Source organism: Lampris incognitus, chromosome 1, assembly GCF_029633865.1.
Source record: "Lampris incognitus isolate fLamInc1 chromosome 1, fLamInc1.hap2, whole genome shotgun sequence".
Taxonomy (NCBI): domain Eukaryota; kingdom Metazoa; phylum Chordata; class Actinopteri; order Lampriformes; family Lampridae; genus Lampris; species Lampris incognitus.
In genome coordinates this window covers 10,555,072-10,573,330 of record NC_079211.1, presented here as the reverse complement: position 1 = coordinate 10,573,330, position 18,259 = coordinate 10,555,072, and the positions used below count along the sequence as shown (strand labels likewise).

General features: G+C 44.0%; 1 protein-coding gene across 3 annotated transcripts in view; it reads left to right on the top strand.

The window, feature by feature from the left end:
• Positions 1-18,259, top strand: part of elp1 (elongator acetyltransferase complex subunit 1) — a 49,454-nt gene that overhangs the window by 8,872 nt on the left and 22,323 nt on the right. For 2 of the 3 annotated variants that reach the window (XM_056280990.1, XM_056280923.1), the window contains exons 4-17: positions 148-229; positions 968-1,048; positions 2,021-2,106; positions 3,004-3,194; positions 4,273-4,396; positions 5,818-5,911; positions 6,946-7,176; positions 7,803-7,988; positions 10,154-10,232; positions 11,745-11,906; positions 12,862-12,968; positions 16,645-16,748; positions 17,892-17,945; positions 18,066-18,171. In XM_056280990.1, coding sequence (XP_056136965.1) covers positions 148-229; positions 968-1,048; positions 2,021-2,106; positions 3,004-3,194; positions 4,273-4,396; positions 5,818-5,911; positions 6,946-7,176; positions 7,803-7,988; positions 10,154-10,232; positions 11,745-11,906; positions 12,862-12,968; positions 16,645-16,748; positions 17,892-17,945; positions 18,066-18,171 — 1,687 coding nt within the window. The remainder of the gene's footprint in view (positions 1-147; positions 230-967; positions 1,049-2,020; positions 2,107-3,003; positions 3,195-4,272; positions 4,397-5,817; positions 5,912-6,945; positions 7,177-7,802; positions 7,989-10,153; positions 10,233-11,744; positions 11,907-12,861; positions 12,969-16,644; positions 16,749-17,891; positions 17,946-18,065; positions 18,172-18,259) is intronic. The other variant, XM_056281063.1, reaches the window with a different exon arrangement.

The following is an 18,259-nucleotide window of genomic DNA, read 5'->3' as shown; positions in this document are numbered from 1 at the left end:
CATATTAACTCCCAATGTGCCCTGGCTTAGAGGGTTAGTCAAATGACTGTGTGTGTGTGTGTGTGTGTGTGTGTGTGTGTGTGTGTGTGTGTGTGTGTGTGTGTGTGTGTGTGTGTGTGTGTGCGCGCGCACGTGCGCATCCCTCAGTTGGAGTGTGTCGGTAGTGTGGACAGTGGTCTGACCACTATGAGCTGGAGCCCTGATGAGGAGCTGGTCACTCTCATCACTGGTGAGTATATTTCGCTGTAGAACACTATCAGGGAGTGTTCAACCAAATATAAAACTCTCACTGCTTGCTGGCATATTACTAGTCATTGTCAAGCTTTTCTAAACAGAGACTATAGATAAGATTGCTACCCTTTTATAAGGTTACTGTTTTGAAAATATTTTGAAGGTGAAGTGCAGCCTCAGTATTCAACCTTTCAACAAACGGCAGCCTTGTGTCAGATACCACATTTTTTACTTTTCAATTGTCCACAGGTCAATCGTACAAGATAGAGAAACCCGAGAGACCATAATGTATTGCACAGAGGGTTGTGTAGTAGGACAGGGAGAGAGAAGGTTTCTCTATAGTGACTAGCAGCTGCCTCAGAGATGTGATGACTGTCCTCCCTCATTAAAGTCAGTCTTAGAGAACAAAGGATCTTAGTTTTCTGTAGTCATCAGTACAGATGACCTTCCAACAGTTGAGGTACAGCAGCACCAGGTTTGGATAGTCTGTATCATCCTTAACTGGGTCATGGAATGTGTGGAATGGACTGTTCTATCCAGTATTTTTCCTCTCAAAGACATGACAACTTTTTTTTTAATCACAAAGATTAAGATATAATCAAAAATATGAGTATGAATATAATTGGTGAATGGGGGGGTGTTCTGATATATGCTTATTATAGAAATAAAACCGATGAATAAGTGCTCAAATACTTCTTTTTCAACATGGTCAGTTGATGGTCTATATAACCCACAGGACAAGAAACTGTCATCATGATGACCAAAGACTTTGAACCAATCACAGAGGTTGGAATCCACCAGGATGATTTTGGTGAAGGTATGTGGAAAAGGGACGTGGCTCGGAGCGGTGGCCTTCAATCTGGCATTGAATAGTGTATTGTTGTCCTTCATAGCTGAAGTTATTTTTACTCAGCTGGCATGCGAAAAATGACACAACAGATAAAAGCACAAAAAAAATAGCAGCCACAGAGAGAAGTAACTGAACTGAGGCTAGACTTCTAGACTCAGTTCCACCCTGCCCCTATCAACATATTCAAAGCTGCCATAGCTTTGGTACAAAGCTTCTTAGAAGGTGCACAGTGTGGCATTATAAAGATCTATATGTCCGACCTGTCTGGAGAGGGACACGGCATTAGTGAAGTAGGTGGTCTGAGGTGGAGATGATGATTCAGGCTTTGCAATCCAAGTGTAACTTTTGGGATAGGAGGGTGCATTATTTTGGCAGCAACGATAGCAATCCTCAACCATCTGTTTTGGTGTATGACATTAATGTTTATTTTGAAACAGGCCGTGGAACCATAGTTCAGTTCAGAAAGAGTAATGCTACGGTACAATAATAGAGGGTGGCTAGATTTTACCATGAGTCTACACAACTGCCTGGTGGCAGACGGCTGCTGTTCCTCCCATCTGGTTAATTCAGTTGCGTGTTATTCAAAAGAGCTTTTTTTCCAAGTATGACCCCAGATATTCAAAAGAGCTGACCCTTCCTGCTATCTTGGTGTTGACTTTATATGAGGCCTGTTCTCGTTTCCCTACTGGCCACTGTTTTAGACGAGGTCAGATTTCAAATTACAGCTGTCCTGCTTATAACTGAGGTTCGCAACATTGGAATGGTTGTGTAATGTATGTAAGTACCCATTCATTTACAGAATGAGGAGGATGACTAAATTAATTTGGTAAAAAAAATAATCCATCTCAATTTTTGGTATTATTTAATACAGTAGGCTCATTTATGTATTTTATATTATGAAGGGGAACTTATTAGAAAATGTGTATCTTTGTGCCGTAGAGAAGTTCATCACGGTTGGCTGGGGGAAGAAGGAGACCCAGTTTCATGGATCAGAAGGCAAACAGGCGGCCCAGAAGAAGACAGTGGTCGGTATTTCACTTTATCCTCTCTCCTCTTTCTTTCTCTTCTACTTTCTTCTCATCCCACAGCCTTCTGTCTTCATTCACTCCCATGTCTTGCTCAGTGTAACAGGGTTTACATTCACTGATGAGTGAAAGTGTTTACTTATCAAGCGGAACGCTTTCTTTCCTCTTCCTGCTGTAGTTTTCTTATGATTTTCTGCATTAAAAGCTGCTAGCGTCATAGTTACAGCTTGTTGTTGTTCAGTAACTACAGTTGTAAGTGACACATCTCCTTCACACTGTTGTTCTGCTGGCTATTGTAGCCTCACGCCAAACAGTGTCACCCGAGTTTTTGCCAAAGGTTCAGTTTGGCTGGGTGATATCAAGATGTTAATAGCATCACATAGGGAAATGTGATATGGTGATGGTAAAAAGTCATCCCAGGTCGTCCTCTGTGTGGAGTTTGCTTGTTCTCCCCGTGTCTGCAGTGGGTTTTCTCCGGGTGCTCCGGTTTCTCCCACCATCAAAAAGACATGCATGTTAGGGTTAATACTCCTGTCTGTGCCCTTGATCGAACTGGAATTGGTCCCCGGATGCTGCACGGTGGCTGACCACTGCTCCTAGCTACACAGCTAGGATGGGTTAAATGCAGAGCATAATTTCCGTATGGGGATTAATAGAGTATATCAAAATCAAAATTATAAAAAAAAAAGACAAACTCTATTCCACAGTGTGGCCACAACCTCATTCCCTCTCTTCCTCTAAACCTGCGTCTTCTTTTTTGGCATCTCAGATTTTATTTTAGATATTAGTTTTTTTGTTTTTAACTCCCATAATTTATGTTGTGTTTCTGTCATATAGCACAGTTTGCATTTCTTCCCTTTTCAACTTTTTCTTATATCTTAATGTTTAAATGACCAGGAGGTCCAGCCGGCCTTGGCATGGGATGACCGTAGACCCAGGGTGACGTGGCGAGGAGATGGGCAACTCTTTGCAGTCAGTGCGATCTGTCCTCAGACCGGAGCCAGGAAGGTCAGAGTGTGGAACAGGGAGTGTGTCCTGCAGGCCACCAGCGAGCCCGTCAATGGCCTGGAGCAAGCCCTGTGCTGGAAGTAAGGATGGATGGATATGGATGGATGGATGGATGGATGGAGGGGGAGAGAGAGAGAGATAGATAGATAGATAGATAGATAGATAGATAGATAGATAGATAGATAGATAGATAGTTTATTGAACTTGGGGAAGAAATTCTTTTCCATAGTGGGTGCACGTCAAACAGAATATATAGGTAGAAACTTAAGAAACTCTAGGCAGCATGGTGGCCCAGTGGTTAGCACTGTTGCCTCACAGCAAGAAGGTCCTGGGTTCGAACCCCAGGCCGTCCCAGTTCCTTTCTGTGTGGAGTTTGCATGTTCTCCCCATATCTGTGTGGATTTCCTCTGGGTTCTCCAGTTTCCTCCCACCATCAAAAGACATGCATGTTGGGGTTAATACTCCTGCTTGTACCCCTGACCAAGGCATTGGAAAGAAGAGCTGGAGTTTGTCCCCGGGCGCTGCAGCTGCCCACTGCGCCTGTCCAATAGGATGGGTTAAATGCAGAAGACAAATTTGTTGAAATATATATAAGGAATGCAAGACTATAAGAGTGTTTTAAGAAAAAGACCCAACATCTCCCTCCTCAGTAACTTCTGTCTGGTTACTCAGTTGTCCTGCAGCACGTAACTGGTTGTCCTGGGTTGTCATTCGCTAAAACTGTAACAGGGCTGCAGACTTGCTTATTTCATTCAAGAAAGGCCTAAAAACTTTCCTTCTCCAGGCCTACCTTAATCCACAGATGATCTTTAATCATGATTGTGATACTTATTTGTGGCATTGTCCAGCTCATTTACAATCCCCTATTACTCCTGTCACGATTGGTGATCTACCTGTTTTGCACTTGGATTAATTGCACTGGACATAAAATGCAGTCTTGACTTTGTGTAGTGCTGTAAGATGCCTGTAGGTTGAACACATGAATTTACTGCTAATTGCTCATTCTCTTGTAAGTTGTTTTGGATAAAAATGTAAAGCAGGCAATTGTTGTTGCTGAGCGTGCATGCTTATTCTTCCCTGGATGAATAAAGATTTATTATGCTCTACTCCCTCCCAGAGTAAATAGGGTAATGTTGAAACCATCTCCTTGTGTTTCAGACCCTCAGGCAGCCTCATAGCGTGCACGCAGCGCCAGCTCAACAAACACAGTGTGGTGTTCATGGAGAAGAATGGACTCCTGCATGGAGATTTCACCCTCCCTTTAAGCAGAGACCAGGCCAAGGTATCGTCTAACAAAACCTGGAAATCTTTTACTCACTGCATATGTAATTTAAGTTCTATGGCGACAGGCATGGGCGCAAGTCCATGAATACTGGGATGGCATCCAGCACTTTACCTGTGCCCCCGTCCATAGGGTTAGTGGTTGTTTCAGGAAGGGCGTCCAACGTAAAATTTTGCCAAATCATAATGCGGATTGACAACACCATACCGGATTGGTCAAGGCCCGGGTTAATAACAACCACCATCGGTGCTGTACCCTCACAGGGTACCGATGGAAACTATCAAATCCGCTGTGGCAATCCCTGGGAAACAGGGAACAAGCCGAAAGAAGAAGAAGATATGTAATTTAAGTTCTAATCTTCAAGATTTACTTGCAAACAAATGTCCTTTTTGATACTTTTTCTCGCTGGGATATTTAAGAAGATAGCTAATCCACAGATATCCAAAGCACGAATGCATTTGTAGTTGCTCATTTCAGTTGTTTCTGTTGGGTATAGCTTTCCTGGGAAAAATAATTCCCCGCATGTTTTTTTTTTTTTAAATATGTCTTTAGTGTAGTGGTCATGTAGGCCAGGTGAATTGGCTGTATTAAATTGTCCCTAGGTGTGAATGTGTGTGTGTGTGTGTCAGCCCTGTGTCTTTGGCGGTAGAAAAGGTGCTGAACCAACAGCACTAGTGACTGTCTCATAATGAAGGGGTCTTTTCAAGAAGGCAATTTTAATAAAATTGAATTTTCTCTTCCCTGTTGAAAAAAGACTTGCAAAATGACTAACAGCAGTACAGTAAAACAGATATTAAAATGAAACAACTTCCTAGGTGATAAAGCACTTTCAAACAGACTGGATCCTCCAGATTTGCATATATTGAATAATTGATTCATCATTATTGAATAACACTCTTCCTCGGTCAGATTGATGATGTCCGCATTGAAATAAATATACATATAGAGACTACATGGGCTCCCCGTGGACCCACTACCCACGGGGATGTGCATTGGGGTAGGGGGCAATGTAGGCCAGGCGGCAGGCAAAGGCGAGGACCTGGGCATGCTGACTTCCGGTATCGCAGACTGGTTCAGGAGGACCAACTGGGAGGAGACCCCGGGGTAGAGCCAGAACTCGCTGGAGGGACTACATGTCCATTCTGGCCTGGGAACACCTTGGGATCCCCCAGGAGGAGCTGGAGGGCGTTGCTGGGGAGAGAGATGTCTGGAGTGCCCTACCTAGCTTGCTGCCACCGTGACCCGACCCTGGAGAAGCAGCTGATGATGAGAGAGAACTGCATGGCAGTCTCCTTCAGGGGCAGCGTAGTCTCTGTTGATATTAAATAACTTTTTGATATTAGGAAAGGCCTATTTTGTTAGAAAAGGTTTCCTTGAATGGAAAGGGTTTATTTGATTAAATTGCTGCGTGTGCGTTTTAGGTGAAGGAGCTGCTGTGGAATAGTGACTCCTGTGTCCTGGCTGTTTGGCTGGAGGAGATGAATCCAGGGGAAGACGGCCAGATCGACACATACAGTAAGACTTAACCCGTAATGAAGGGATTCAAAACTATCTAACCTGTGCAGTCAGTTACCTCTGTCCGTCCTGTGTGGAGGTACGAGGGAGGCTTCTGTTATGTGTGACCTGCTTTTTTTATTTTTTAGATACACAAATCATCACTCCCTCAGGGCTGGGTAATGGTAGTATGACAAGAGGATTGATGCTTTTTGTAATGGGGGAGATGAGGGGAGATGACTACATTTTGTCAAGGCTGTGTTAATTCTGTTGCTGGAAGAAGGTACGAGGAAAAATATTTGTCCATCTCCTTGTTTCCCTGACAAAAACAAACTTTCCACTAGATGAGAATTCAGCTTTGGTTCTTACTAGGATTCAGACAAAATGGTGGCTGGGTAGACCAGATCAAGCCTGTTTTTCCAGTCAACACATCAAACCGGCGTCATAATTTGTTGATGAGAACTACGAAAAAATAAGATTTGTCAGCAGTCTGATGAAAATTAGATGATGAAATCAAAACTCCCATCGGAAAATGGAAACTATGCAGAATATGTAGTCATTGCACTTTATCATTTACATGTTGTCAGCCTCGGGAGATGGTGGCTTGTCTGTTATATTCTGTGTTATTACTAATGGTCCTTACTCTAACTTCCTGAACATCATCTGATCGGTTCTGACTGAAGGGGCGTCGGTGTGGCCTCATGGTCAGAGAGCAGTTTCCTGTGATTTCCTGTGACACACCCAACCTGCTTACTATTATTAAAATCACAATATTCATTTGTGAAAACGAGTTTTTTTTAACACACATGATAAAAATGTTCGGTTAAGATCCTGTTTATTGGTAAATGTGTTTTCGGTCCTGAATTTGTCACAAAAAGGTATCAATAAATAATGCTTTAGTTGGTTCTATCATGGCTCAGAATGGAAACGAAACAAACAGGCGGCTCCCCGTTCAGACGGAAGAATAAAGACGAAGAGACAAAAAGTTTTCATTTACACTATAAATATAAAGATTAGACATAATTTCACTCACTTTTCACTTTCCCCCCTTGTAGTTCAGCTGTGGACGGTGGGAAACTACCACTGGTACCTCAAACAGAGTCTGCACTTTGGCAGAGATCCCCAGAAGGCTCCCGTCTGTGTCAGCTGGGACCCGGAGCGCCCCCTGCGGCTCCACATGGTGACACGTGGCTGGACCAGCCTCACCTACGACTGGGGCTGGACCACGGAGCGCAGCAGTGGCCTGAATGCCACCGACAATGGCAATGTGGCTGTGATTGACGGGGGTAAGAGCCAATCAGATGAAAGGAGACATAATTAATGTCAGTCTGAATTATCCACCCTCGGAGATATTTTCCCTTCTTCCACCATCCTCTTTTCACTGATTATCTACTCTCTGTTACATCTCTCCTCTCATTTTCTGTTCCTTTTCTACCAAACAAAAGGAGCAAAAGAGGCAATCCTTTTTATGCTAATTAGGACACTATTTCTGGTGTTAAGCTATACCGAGTATGTTTACATGCAAACCAATAACCTGATTATTAAATAATCTGTTTAAGGCAGTATTTCCAGGGTTTTAAATAATGAATTTCCTCTGTATCCTGGATATACCAGTAAATCAAATGATTGACCAAAAATCTTGGTGATGAAGAGAATCAAATAAAGGTGTTAATTTGACTGCAAAGTCAAAGCTTATAAAATGCCTGTTGGTTTTTGATGTGATTATTATTTTGCATGTAAACGGGACAGGGATGCTCCTAAAATATCCTCAAGTCTTTAAACTTCACTTTTTAAAGCTGAAAATACTTAACTGTGGCAAAACAAGTGTGTATTGTGTCGTAGTCACAATGTTCGTTAAATTATAAATTGTTTTTGATATTTACAGAACTCTAAAATCTTCCAATCTGTTCAGATAAGATTCTGGTGACATCGTTCCGTCAGGGTGTGGTTCCTCCTCCCATGTGTACCTTCGAACTCCAGCTGACGTCTGAGGTCAACCAGGTGACCTTCCTCTGCCAGCCCCAGAGAACCAATCAGCTGGCAGCATTCACGGCGGACGGACACATCTCTGTCTTTGGCCCCAGTACGTTCAGCCCAGGTTTGACACAGACCAGAAACCCTCACCTTGCGAAAAACAAAAATGCTTAGATATTTTATTTTTCCAATTGTCGTCCGAAAAATAAAATAAAGGGCATTAGGAAGAAAGAGCCTGTAATTTGTTTATAAAGAAAACATGCTTTCTACAAAAAGGCGCTCGGGGGGGGCGTCCAGGTGGCGTAGTGGTCTGTTCCGTTGCCTACCAGTGTGGGGATCGCCGGTTTGAGTCGCTGTGTTGTCTCCGGCTTAGTCGGGCAGCCCTACAGATACAATTGGCCGTGTCTGAGGGTGGGAAGCCAGATGTGGGTATGTGTCCTGGTCGCTGCACTAGCGCCTCCTCTGGTTGGTCGGGGTGCCTGTGTGGGGGGGAATAGCATGATCCTCCCACGCACTGCGTCCCCCTGGTGAAGCTCTTTACTGTCAGGTGAAAACTAAAGAAGCAGCTGGTGACTCCACATGTGTCGGAGGAGGCATGTGGTAGTCTGCAGCCCTCCTCAGATCGGCAGAGGGGGTGAAGCAGCGACCGGCATGGCTCGGAAGAGTGGGATAATTGGCCGGATACTGTTAGGGAGAAAAGGGGGAGGGGGGGGGATCCAAAAAAAAAAAGGACACTCAGTCCAAGGTGGATTCATACATTCTATATATAAAGCAAGAGTGTATGTTTGTATGTTCGCTTAAAACTCCAGAAATACTCATTGTAGAACAAAAAGAAAGGTATCTTTAGAATCAGCACTATCCAAGGATTGCACAGTTCGAAAAAATAATTGGAAAACCAAGTAAAAATTTTGATTTATTTGCGAAAGACGCATTCCAACGATGCTTTATGGAAACTTCTGGAAAATCCTTCCAGTGGTCAAGTGAGGCACTACACCTAACATTGTCAATGCTAGCCTGAAGGCACGCAGCGTGGTTTACCCTGAGGCGCTTGAGCACTGACCGATTAATACACACATTGGCAAAGAAGCTTGATGAATGGATTGTTTATAAGATTCATTTATTCGACATTCGTTTATCACATGTATCATATCATAAATTATCCTATATTTCATCGTCGATTATATCGTAAAGATCAGATCGTGTTGGTTGTTTTGATGAGAACATGTTCCCCGGGCAACGCTGGGTACCTCTGCTAGTTCATATATACACTTAACACATTCACACTTGGAAGGTGCCCACTACAATTAATCTTGTATTTTTTGTTGTTGAGGACGGTTGGTAGTTGGGCATGTCAGGAGTTGTTATAAAGGCAGAGAAAGACATGAATCTTTTCACATCCCATGTCTCATTTGTGTTGTGTTTAAATGTCCCTGGCTCTCTACTGCCACATACGCTGAATTATATGTGGAGTGAATATACTGTTTACATGATACACATGAGAGCAGAGTACAACTATTGTGTATCATACACAATAGTTGTACTCTGTCATAGTAGAATAATCCGCCTGTTGTGGTGGTTCATGGCAAAAGCATCAATAATGCCCTGCACATCAAGGGCCCTCGCTCATCTGGGGTTGATGGATAACAAAACCAGGTAGCTGTTTCTGGTGTCCCTGCTGTTGCTCCTCGTGTAGTTTTTGACACGGCATAGACAAGCAAAGCTGCATTTGCAGGTCACTGGTGTGACGGGCAGTATGACTGATATACACAAAAGTATGTTCAAATCAATAAACACATCCTTGTATGGTCGCAGACAAGACAGAAATTCTTGTGTAGCGTTCACGATCTGTCCCTGCTTTTTTTTTTTTTTTTTCCGGTCAAGGAGCAATCAGACTTGGTGCAATTTGCAGACAAGTTGTCATCTGTTATCCCGTAATGCTGCCCCATGGGTGACAAGAGATTCCATTTCAAGGAATGAATGTGTGTTTCAAGTTAAAGGCAGACGTGCCCCTTGGTACATCACATGATTCTGATGAAAAATGACTTTTCAGTTCATTGACAAGTCTGTCAATGACAGGATAGAAGCAGTGCTTGCGGATGTCATCGGTGGACTTGATTGGTGGGGTGCTCTCCTATTGGAGCATCAACTTTGAATCCCTCTTGGTGGTTTGGCTATAGTCCAGTGGTGTTGATGCACATTTGAGGTCTTTATTTCTTAGATTAATTGCAGTGGCTCTCTGTATGTATTGGTGATTTGTCTTCTCTGGTTTCTCTTCCTGGCTTTGCATAGATCCTGCAGATGGACCCAGTAAAACAGCAGATAGCTTCAGGATAGTGTCCCATCCTCTTGTCCTCCAAACCAAATACAGGTAACAAAGCGCCTGACACACAGGGTTTGCTAGTCCTTCACACAGGAACCACCCAGTTCCAACATCCTCAACATGTTCATGTTTGTTTAACTTACTGGCATCTTTGGTAATACTGAAAACTCCAGAGGTGTTGGAACACTTTAAATTCCAAGATATATTCAAAGTGAAAGTTGCCAGTGCTGTTGAGTCAGCACCTTCCTGACAGTTCAATAAATAAAAATGGTTGAATCTGAGTTCCCCCCCCTTTTTTTTCCTCCCCAATTAAATTCAGCCAATTACCCCACTGCAGACTACCACATGCCTCCTCCGATACATGTGGAGTTGCCAGCCGCTTCCTTTCACCTGACAGTGAGGAGTTTCGCCAGGGGGACGTAGCACGTGGGAGGATCACACTATTCCCCCCCAGTCCCCCCTCCCCCCTGAACAGGCATCCTGACCAACCAGAAGAGGTGCTAGTGCAGCGACCAGGACACAAACCCACATCCAGCCACAGACACGGCTAGTTGTGTCTGTAGGGACACCTGACCAAGCTGGAGGTAACACGGGGATTCGAACCGACGATCTCCGTGTTGGTAGACAACGGAATAGACCGCTACGCTCCCCGGACGCCCCCTGAGTTTTTAACCATTGGTGTCATATCTGTAGTTGGTCTTCCACAAGCTTGTTCTGCTAAATCCGCTTGGTAACTACAAGAACTTTAAGGCTTTGTCGTCTCAATGAGGGAAATTTGTTTGCAGACGAGTCCAAACAAAAATCACAGATGCCGCACAAATAAAATCAAGTGATTTGAAAAAATATAAATAAATAAATTGCATGAAAAAAGAAAAAAAAAACAACAAATTAAAAAAAAAGTCATCATGCTATAAGCAAGGCTCAGTGTTTTCAGTTTTTACCTATTTTCACCGAAAAATAACCAGATTTTTTCACTGATTTTCATCCGGATTTTGTTTCCACGGATCCAAAAGTTGTTCCTTTTCGTGTGAGGTTACATAACAGCGTCCTCTTGTGGCGAAATTTGGCATGCTGGATGGCTTTGAAAAATAAAAACCGAAAATGCTGAGCCTTGACTATAAGTAGAGAGCAATAAAATGCTGTTATTTTAGCATTTTAAGGGTAAACCTCTCTCCTTTTTCGAACTCACGCCTGCCTGCCTTCTTCCCTGTGTGGCTGCTATGGTGCAGGCACGAAACACTATGAGCTAATTTATTTTCCCCTGGAACGTCCTACCATATATTAACCAAGAAAATGAGCGACCACAGAAGTAGTCGTCATTTGGATACTGGTGAATGAACCGTTGTTGCCAATTAAACGCCAGTGATACAAAGTATTCCAGAGGACTTTTGGCTGCACGTATTATTTGACTTTGTTTGCTTTCTTTCATTCAGAACCAGTTCCATGGGACACTTGTGATATATGACACTAGTCACATTTTGATTCAGGAAAGGCAAATTATTCCACATAGCACCTTTTTAAAATGATGGTTAACTGAGTCCAAACCCGTTTGTTTGTTAGTGTTGTGACGGAGCAGGAGGAGCCCCTGGCGCTGAGGCAGCTGCTGTGGCTGAGAGAGGACGTCTTCCTGGGCCTCAGTGCCGCTCCGCTGCCTGGAACCTCCACGCTGCTCCTCCTCGGCCCTGGCCTTCCCCAAGATGCCACACACACAATCACTGTCAGGTCAGCGAGGCTCTACGTGTGTGTGTGTGTGTGTGTGTGTGTGTGTGTGAGACAGAGAGAGAAATGACAGCCTTCAAATTGAACTATGGTACATTTAATTTCTCTCTGTAGGGATGAGGTTTTCTAATGTTCCACCAGTATATGTTTGTTTTTCTGTTTCACATGTGTCTGTTTGTGTACTGTATGTGTGTGTTTATGTACCCTCTCACCATCTCACTAGTGATTGACTGACATATTGTAATATGTAAATTTACATACCATATATATGTTAACGTGCTGTTTAGTATATAGATCTTTCAATGTCTATGTAAGTACCATGATGCTTACAATTGACATTATTTTGTATAATTTCAATTTAGTTTTATGTCATGTTATTTAGCTCATGTTATTAATTATTACTTTATATTATCAATATTATGTTGCTATTATATAATATATAAGGTTATTCTAAAACTGCTAAAAGGCGCTTTCCACTGTCTCAATTTAATCTTGATGCCTTTTTATTGACTGACAGATGAATGAGACTATCAGTGAGAAAACTAGATTTTGCTATATATTTCAATTGCTTGTCTCCGGGTTGGATTCTCCCAAGAAATCCGACAAAACAATTTACAGGACACAGATGGGACACACATCCACAGTTAGACATACATTACCTCTTGGCTGTATGTCTTACAAACAGCCGTTTTTCCAAAACACATCTGCATCTCACTCGTCTCTTCAGGGGGTGAATGGAGATGTTTGTAATAAGAGGCAATGCTTCTGCGAAATCAAGCCATTCTTCTGGGAAACACTGCCGCTGTTTTCCACAGGGGCGTGCAAAATCAATGAAAACCCACTCTTCATTGTAGCTTTAATCAAATCAGCCCTTGCAATGAATGTTTTCTGCACTAATAAACTTCTTGTCACTGGTTTAATTGTCTGATGTCGTTCTCCTCTCTTTGTTTGTCTTCAGGTCGCAGGTGGAGGTGGAGGGTGTTGTGATCAGCATGACATACTGTTCTCAGACCAGCACTGTGGCACTGCAGCTGGAGGATGGACAGACGAGGAAGTTGCTCTGGGGTCAGTAATAAACACTTCCTTGGTCACACACTTGCTCTGTGGTCACAAGCTGAGTGGTTCAGCGTAGGGCGGTCAATGAATATTCCAAATTCAAATACATAACCGAATGGTAAAAAAAGAAAAACCAGACATTGGAGTGTGAAAATTAATATTCGTTTGTCAGGGAAAAAAAGCAACACTGCCGTGGCTGTCTGAGGACTTTGGCCGCTGCGCTGAATACGCTGCATGACGAACAGGAATCAGGAACATTTATTTGTCATTTGATTCCATGCACCTGCGCACATGAAATGAAACGAAATATCGTTTCCCCCAGTCCACACAGTGCAACACAAAGGCAAAAACACATCCAAACTACAAGAACACTTACACTATGTGTACAAAAGTATTGGGACACACCTCTTAATCATTGAACTCAGGTGTTTCATTCAGACCCATTACCACAGGTGTATAAAATCCAGCAGCTAGCCATTCAGTCTGCATTTACAAACATTTGTGAAAGAATGGGTCGTTCTGAAGACTTCAGTGAATTCAAGCGTGGTACTGTCATAGGATGCCACCTTTGCAATAAGTCAGTTTGTGAAATTTTTTTCCTGCTAGATATTCCACGGTCAACTGTAAGTGGCATTATTGAAAAGTGGAAGTGTTTAGGAACAACAGCAACTCAACCACGAAGTGGCAGACCACGTAAAGTCACACAGCAGGGTCAATGAATGCTGAGGCGCATAGTGTGTAAAAGTCGCCAATGCACTGTTGACTCAGTAACTGCAGAGTTCCAAACGTCCTCTGGCATTAACATCAGCACAAAAACTGTGCGCCAGGAACTTCATGGAATGGGTTTCCATGGCCGAGCAGCTGCATGTAAGCCTTATATCACCAAGCACACTGCCAAGTGTCAGATGGAGTGGTGTCAAGCACGCTGCCACTGGACTCTGGAGCAGTGGAAACGTGTTCTGTGGAGTGACGATTCACGCTTCTCTGTCTGGCAGTCTGATGGACGAGTCTCGGTTTGGCAGATGCCAGGAGAACATTACCTGCCTGACTGCATTGTGCCAACTGTAAAGTTTGGTGGAGGAGGGATAATGGTATGGGGTTGTTTTTCAGGGGTTGGGCTAGGCCCGTTAGGTCCAGTGAAGGGAAATCTTAATGCTTCAGCATACCAAGACATTTTGGACAATTCTATGCTTCCAACTTTGTGGGAACAGTTTGGGAAGGGCCCTTTTCTGTTCCAGCATGACTGTGCCCCAGTGCACAAAGCAAGGTTCATTAAGAAATGGTTGGGTGAGTTTGGTGTGGAAGAACTTGACTGGTCTGCACACAGCCCTGACCTCAACCCCATCGAACACCTTTGGGATGAACTAGAACGGAGATTGCGAGCCAGGTCTTCTCGTCCAACATCAGTGCCTGACCTCACAAATGCTCTTCTGGATGATTGGGAAAAATTCCCACCAACACACCCCAAAATCTTGTGGAAAGCCTTCCCAGAAGAGTGGAAACTGTTATAGCTGCAAAGGGGGGGACCAACTCCATATTAATGCCTTTGATTTAGAATGGGATGTCATAAAAGCTCCTGTAGGTGTAATGGCCAGGTGTCCCAATACTTTTGTCTATATAGTGTATATCCAAACTACAAAAAAAAGAAAAATATAAAACACATACATCCAACATATTAAAAAAAAATAAAATTCACTGTCCACGACAACAAACGCCAGGATGACTGTCAGACTGCCGGTCTGCATGGGCTAGCAGTTAGCTTAGCCTGCCCCGCTTCCGCATCCTGTCAGACTGCCCCCAGTGTTTCCTCCCAGTGCACAGCTCCAGGCAGGGTTGTGGTCCCTTGGCCCACCAGATGCAGCAGACCAGGCTCCCCCAGCCGATCCAATGCCAGCTCTCCCAGCCAGACACCTTCGACACACCTCCCCGCACTCCACACAACGACACCATAAACACAGTCAACGTTAGGTGAGGCCGCCGCCAGACTGCCCTTGGTGTTATCAGAACTGCTGGTCTGCATGGGCTAGCAGTTAGCTTAGCCTGCCCCGCTCCTCCGTCCTGTCAAACCGCCATCGGCGTTCCCTCCTTGGACGCAGCTCCAGGCAGGGCCATGGTCTCTGGGCCCACAGGATGCAGCAGATCAAGCTCTTCCAGCCATCAAACGAAAACACAAAATACAGTCACACAATGTCACTTTCATTGGTTTAAAATGAAATTTAGGTCAAGTTGAAACGAGCTAATAATTCAACAACAACCGTGTGGTAAAGATGGCAGAGTGTTCACAACCCAACTCGGCCGCAGAGAGAGTGATTTCAGTCCGCACAATCTAAAATGCCCCGTTTTGAAATACTTCAGATTTTGGTCAGAAAATGGAAAAACAGTGGAACCTCTTGTACAAAACTTGCTCAGCAAAGATGGAAAAATACTATAAAATTGTTTATTTAAACCAGTATGAACATTACCTAATCTGTATAAGAATTAGGCTATCGAATAACACATCAGTTTTCTAGTCTACATGCTTACATTCGCTTTTCTAATCTACATAAATGTGTTGAAATTTACAAAATTAAGTTTTAACTGTTGATTTTTATCTAACATAACAAAACGTCCAAAGCGTGTGATTGAAGACACAGAGTCGGAGGTGCCTCCACCTCTTCTCCTCACACATTGTTCTCCACCTCACAAGTTGTGATTTTTCTTTCAAACGTACCCTGTATGTACTGGCTTGAGACAAACTGAGACCATGTATTACACTACCCTTTTATGTACCAGTAAGATTTTCAATAAGCACCCGGATGATATTACTGCCCATGTAAATCCTTTTCCAAAGGTTGCGTGTCTGAAATGAGGGTCTAAGGATAGGGGGGTGTTGTGCGTTGTCATTTGCTCTATTTACATCTGTTGGAGGATGTAATATGATAATAAATCCATATTGGAACTCAACAGTGATTTAGGGGTATGCAAATAATATTGACCTGGCAAAGGTAAATGCTCTGGTATGAGGCCGCTGTGAAGTGTGGACCAGGGTATCTTTGACTCTCATCTCTCATCATCAGTCGCTTCTCCGGGGTTGGGTCGCGGTGGCAGCAAGCTAAGTAGGACACTCCAGACGTCCCTCCCCCCAGCAACGCCCTCTAGCTCCTCCTGGAGGATCCCAAGGTGGTCATTCCCAGGACAGAATGGACATGTAGTCCCTCCAGCGAGTTCTGGGTCTACCCCAGGGTCTCCTCCCAGTTGGTCCTCTTGGACCAGTCTTCGATGCCGGAAGTCGGCATGCCCTGGTGCCTGCCGCCCGGCCTGCATTGCACCCTACCCCAATGCTCATCCGCATGGGTGGTGGGTCCACGGGCTGGTGGCTCTGCCCGGACAAGGCCCGGTCACCAGACGCTCGCCAGCGAGCTCCCTTCCCAGGTCTGGCTTCAGGAGGGAGCCCGTATCTTTGACTGCACCTGTGAAAACCATATGTCTGATTTTAAAAGGCTCGAGTTAGATCACAAACACTGCCACATCATACAGTCAAGGTGAACAAGGGAAAGAAGGAACAAGCGTGTTCAGTTGTTTTCAATTCTACCCTGTTCTTTTCACTGCGTAAGTTCAGGGCCTCATGTTCCCATTGAATAAAAGAAAAATTCACTTTGACAAGTCCTTTAAAACTGAAACTCTGGCGTTGTTGTGTGCTGTCTAGATCGTCCCGAACCGTCTGTGAAGGACTGGCTGGACTCAAGCAGTCGGAGCATCAACTTTCCTGTTCCCTGTGTGCAGATGGCGATCTGCACCATCGCTGGAGAGGTACACCCACCACCACACCTCTCCCCCAAAGCAATGACTCTCAACCTGCATGTCACGTCTTACTTTATGATAATGAGAGGAAATTTTAGTTTTAGAATACAAAAACAAATAAAAAGAAACTATATCCCGCAACAAAAAAAAAAAGAAATAAAAATTATTAGATGTCACAGGGCACCATACTTCATAGTTATGCCTGAAACGATGTGGAAGCATATTTGTAACTTTGGGGAAAAGAAAATTCTTTTCCACAATTGCATTTTCATTTCCAACTCATAAGGATAATGTGGAAGAATGTTTTACATTTATGTAATAGTCCAATTTCAATTTTCATTTTCAAATAATACTGTGCACGTTTTGTGACACATTTGAAAGAGAAATGCAAATTAGATTTACATATATTTTCAAAGACTTCCCTCAGTTTGTGTGGAACATAATTCAAATGCAAATACCCCCCCCCCTTTTCTCCCCAATTGCACTCGGCCAATTACCCCACTCTTCCAAGCCGTCCCGGTTGCTGTTCCACCGCCTCTGCCGATCTGGGGAGGGCTGCAGACTACCGCATGCCTCCTCCCATACATGTGGAGTCGCCAGCCGCTTCTTTTCACCTGACAGTGAGGAGTTTCGCCAGGGGGACGTAGCGCGTGGGAGGATCACGCTGTTCCCCCCAGTTCCCCATCTGCCCCGACTGACCAGAGGAGGCGCTAGTGCACTGACCAGGACACATACCCACATCCGGCTTTCCACCCGCAGACAATTGTGTCTGTAGGGACGCCCGACCAAGCCGAAGATAACACGGGGATTCGAACCAGTGATCCCCATGTTGGTAGGCAATGGAATATACCGCTACGCTACCCGGACGCCCCTCTCATATGCAAATTTAAACCGGGATTTGCCGTTTTGAATTTTAATTTCCAAGCACCCATCACACAAGGACTTCTTTTTTGGTAAATTCTGGTAAGACTCGGATAAATTGGCCAGGATTTGAATCCAGAACCCGACAGTATTTGGACAGACACTCTTCCTGAAGGCAGCAGACCTGCTCTTAACATCTCCAGTCCATTTATCAGATTACTTTTTGGTTTCATGTGTTTTAAAACACATTAATTAAAACATTTGATTCTCCACTCATTGTCGCGTTGACAGGAACATCTTCTGGGGCTGACAGACAGATCTCATCTCTACGCCGGAGACACTGAGGTACTGTCTGATGGGACTGAATAGAAACGGGAAACACTGGTTTTTATTCACAATACTGTTATTAGGGCTCCACTGTTTCTGAACTACACGGGTTTCCGTCTGTATTGTTCGTTTCCTTAGTTGGCCTCCAACGTTTCTTCCTTCCTGGTTTACGATGACTTCCTCCTTGTGACCACTTACTCACACACCTGTCGCTGCCTCCAACTGAGCGCACACACTGTCCAAGGTAGGACGGAACCGATCTCACACACACATTCACACACACACACACACATACACACACACACACACACACAGGTATAGAGTCATATATA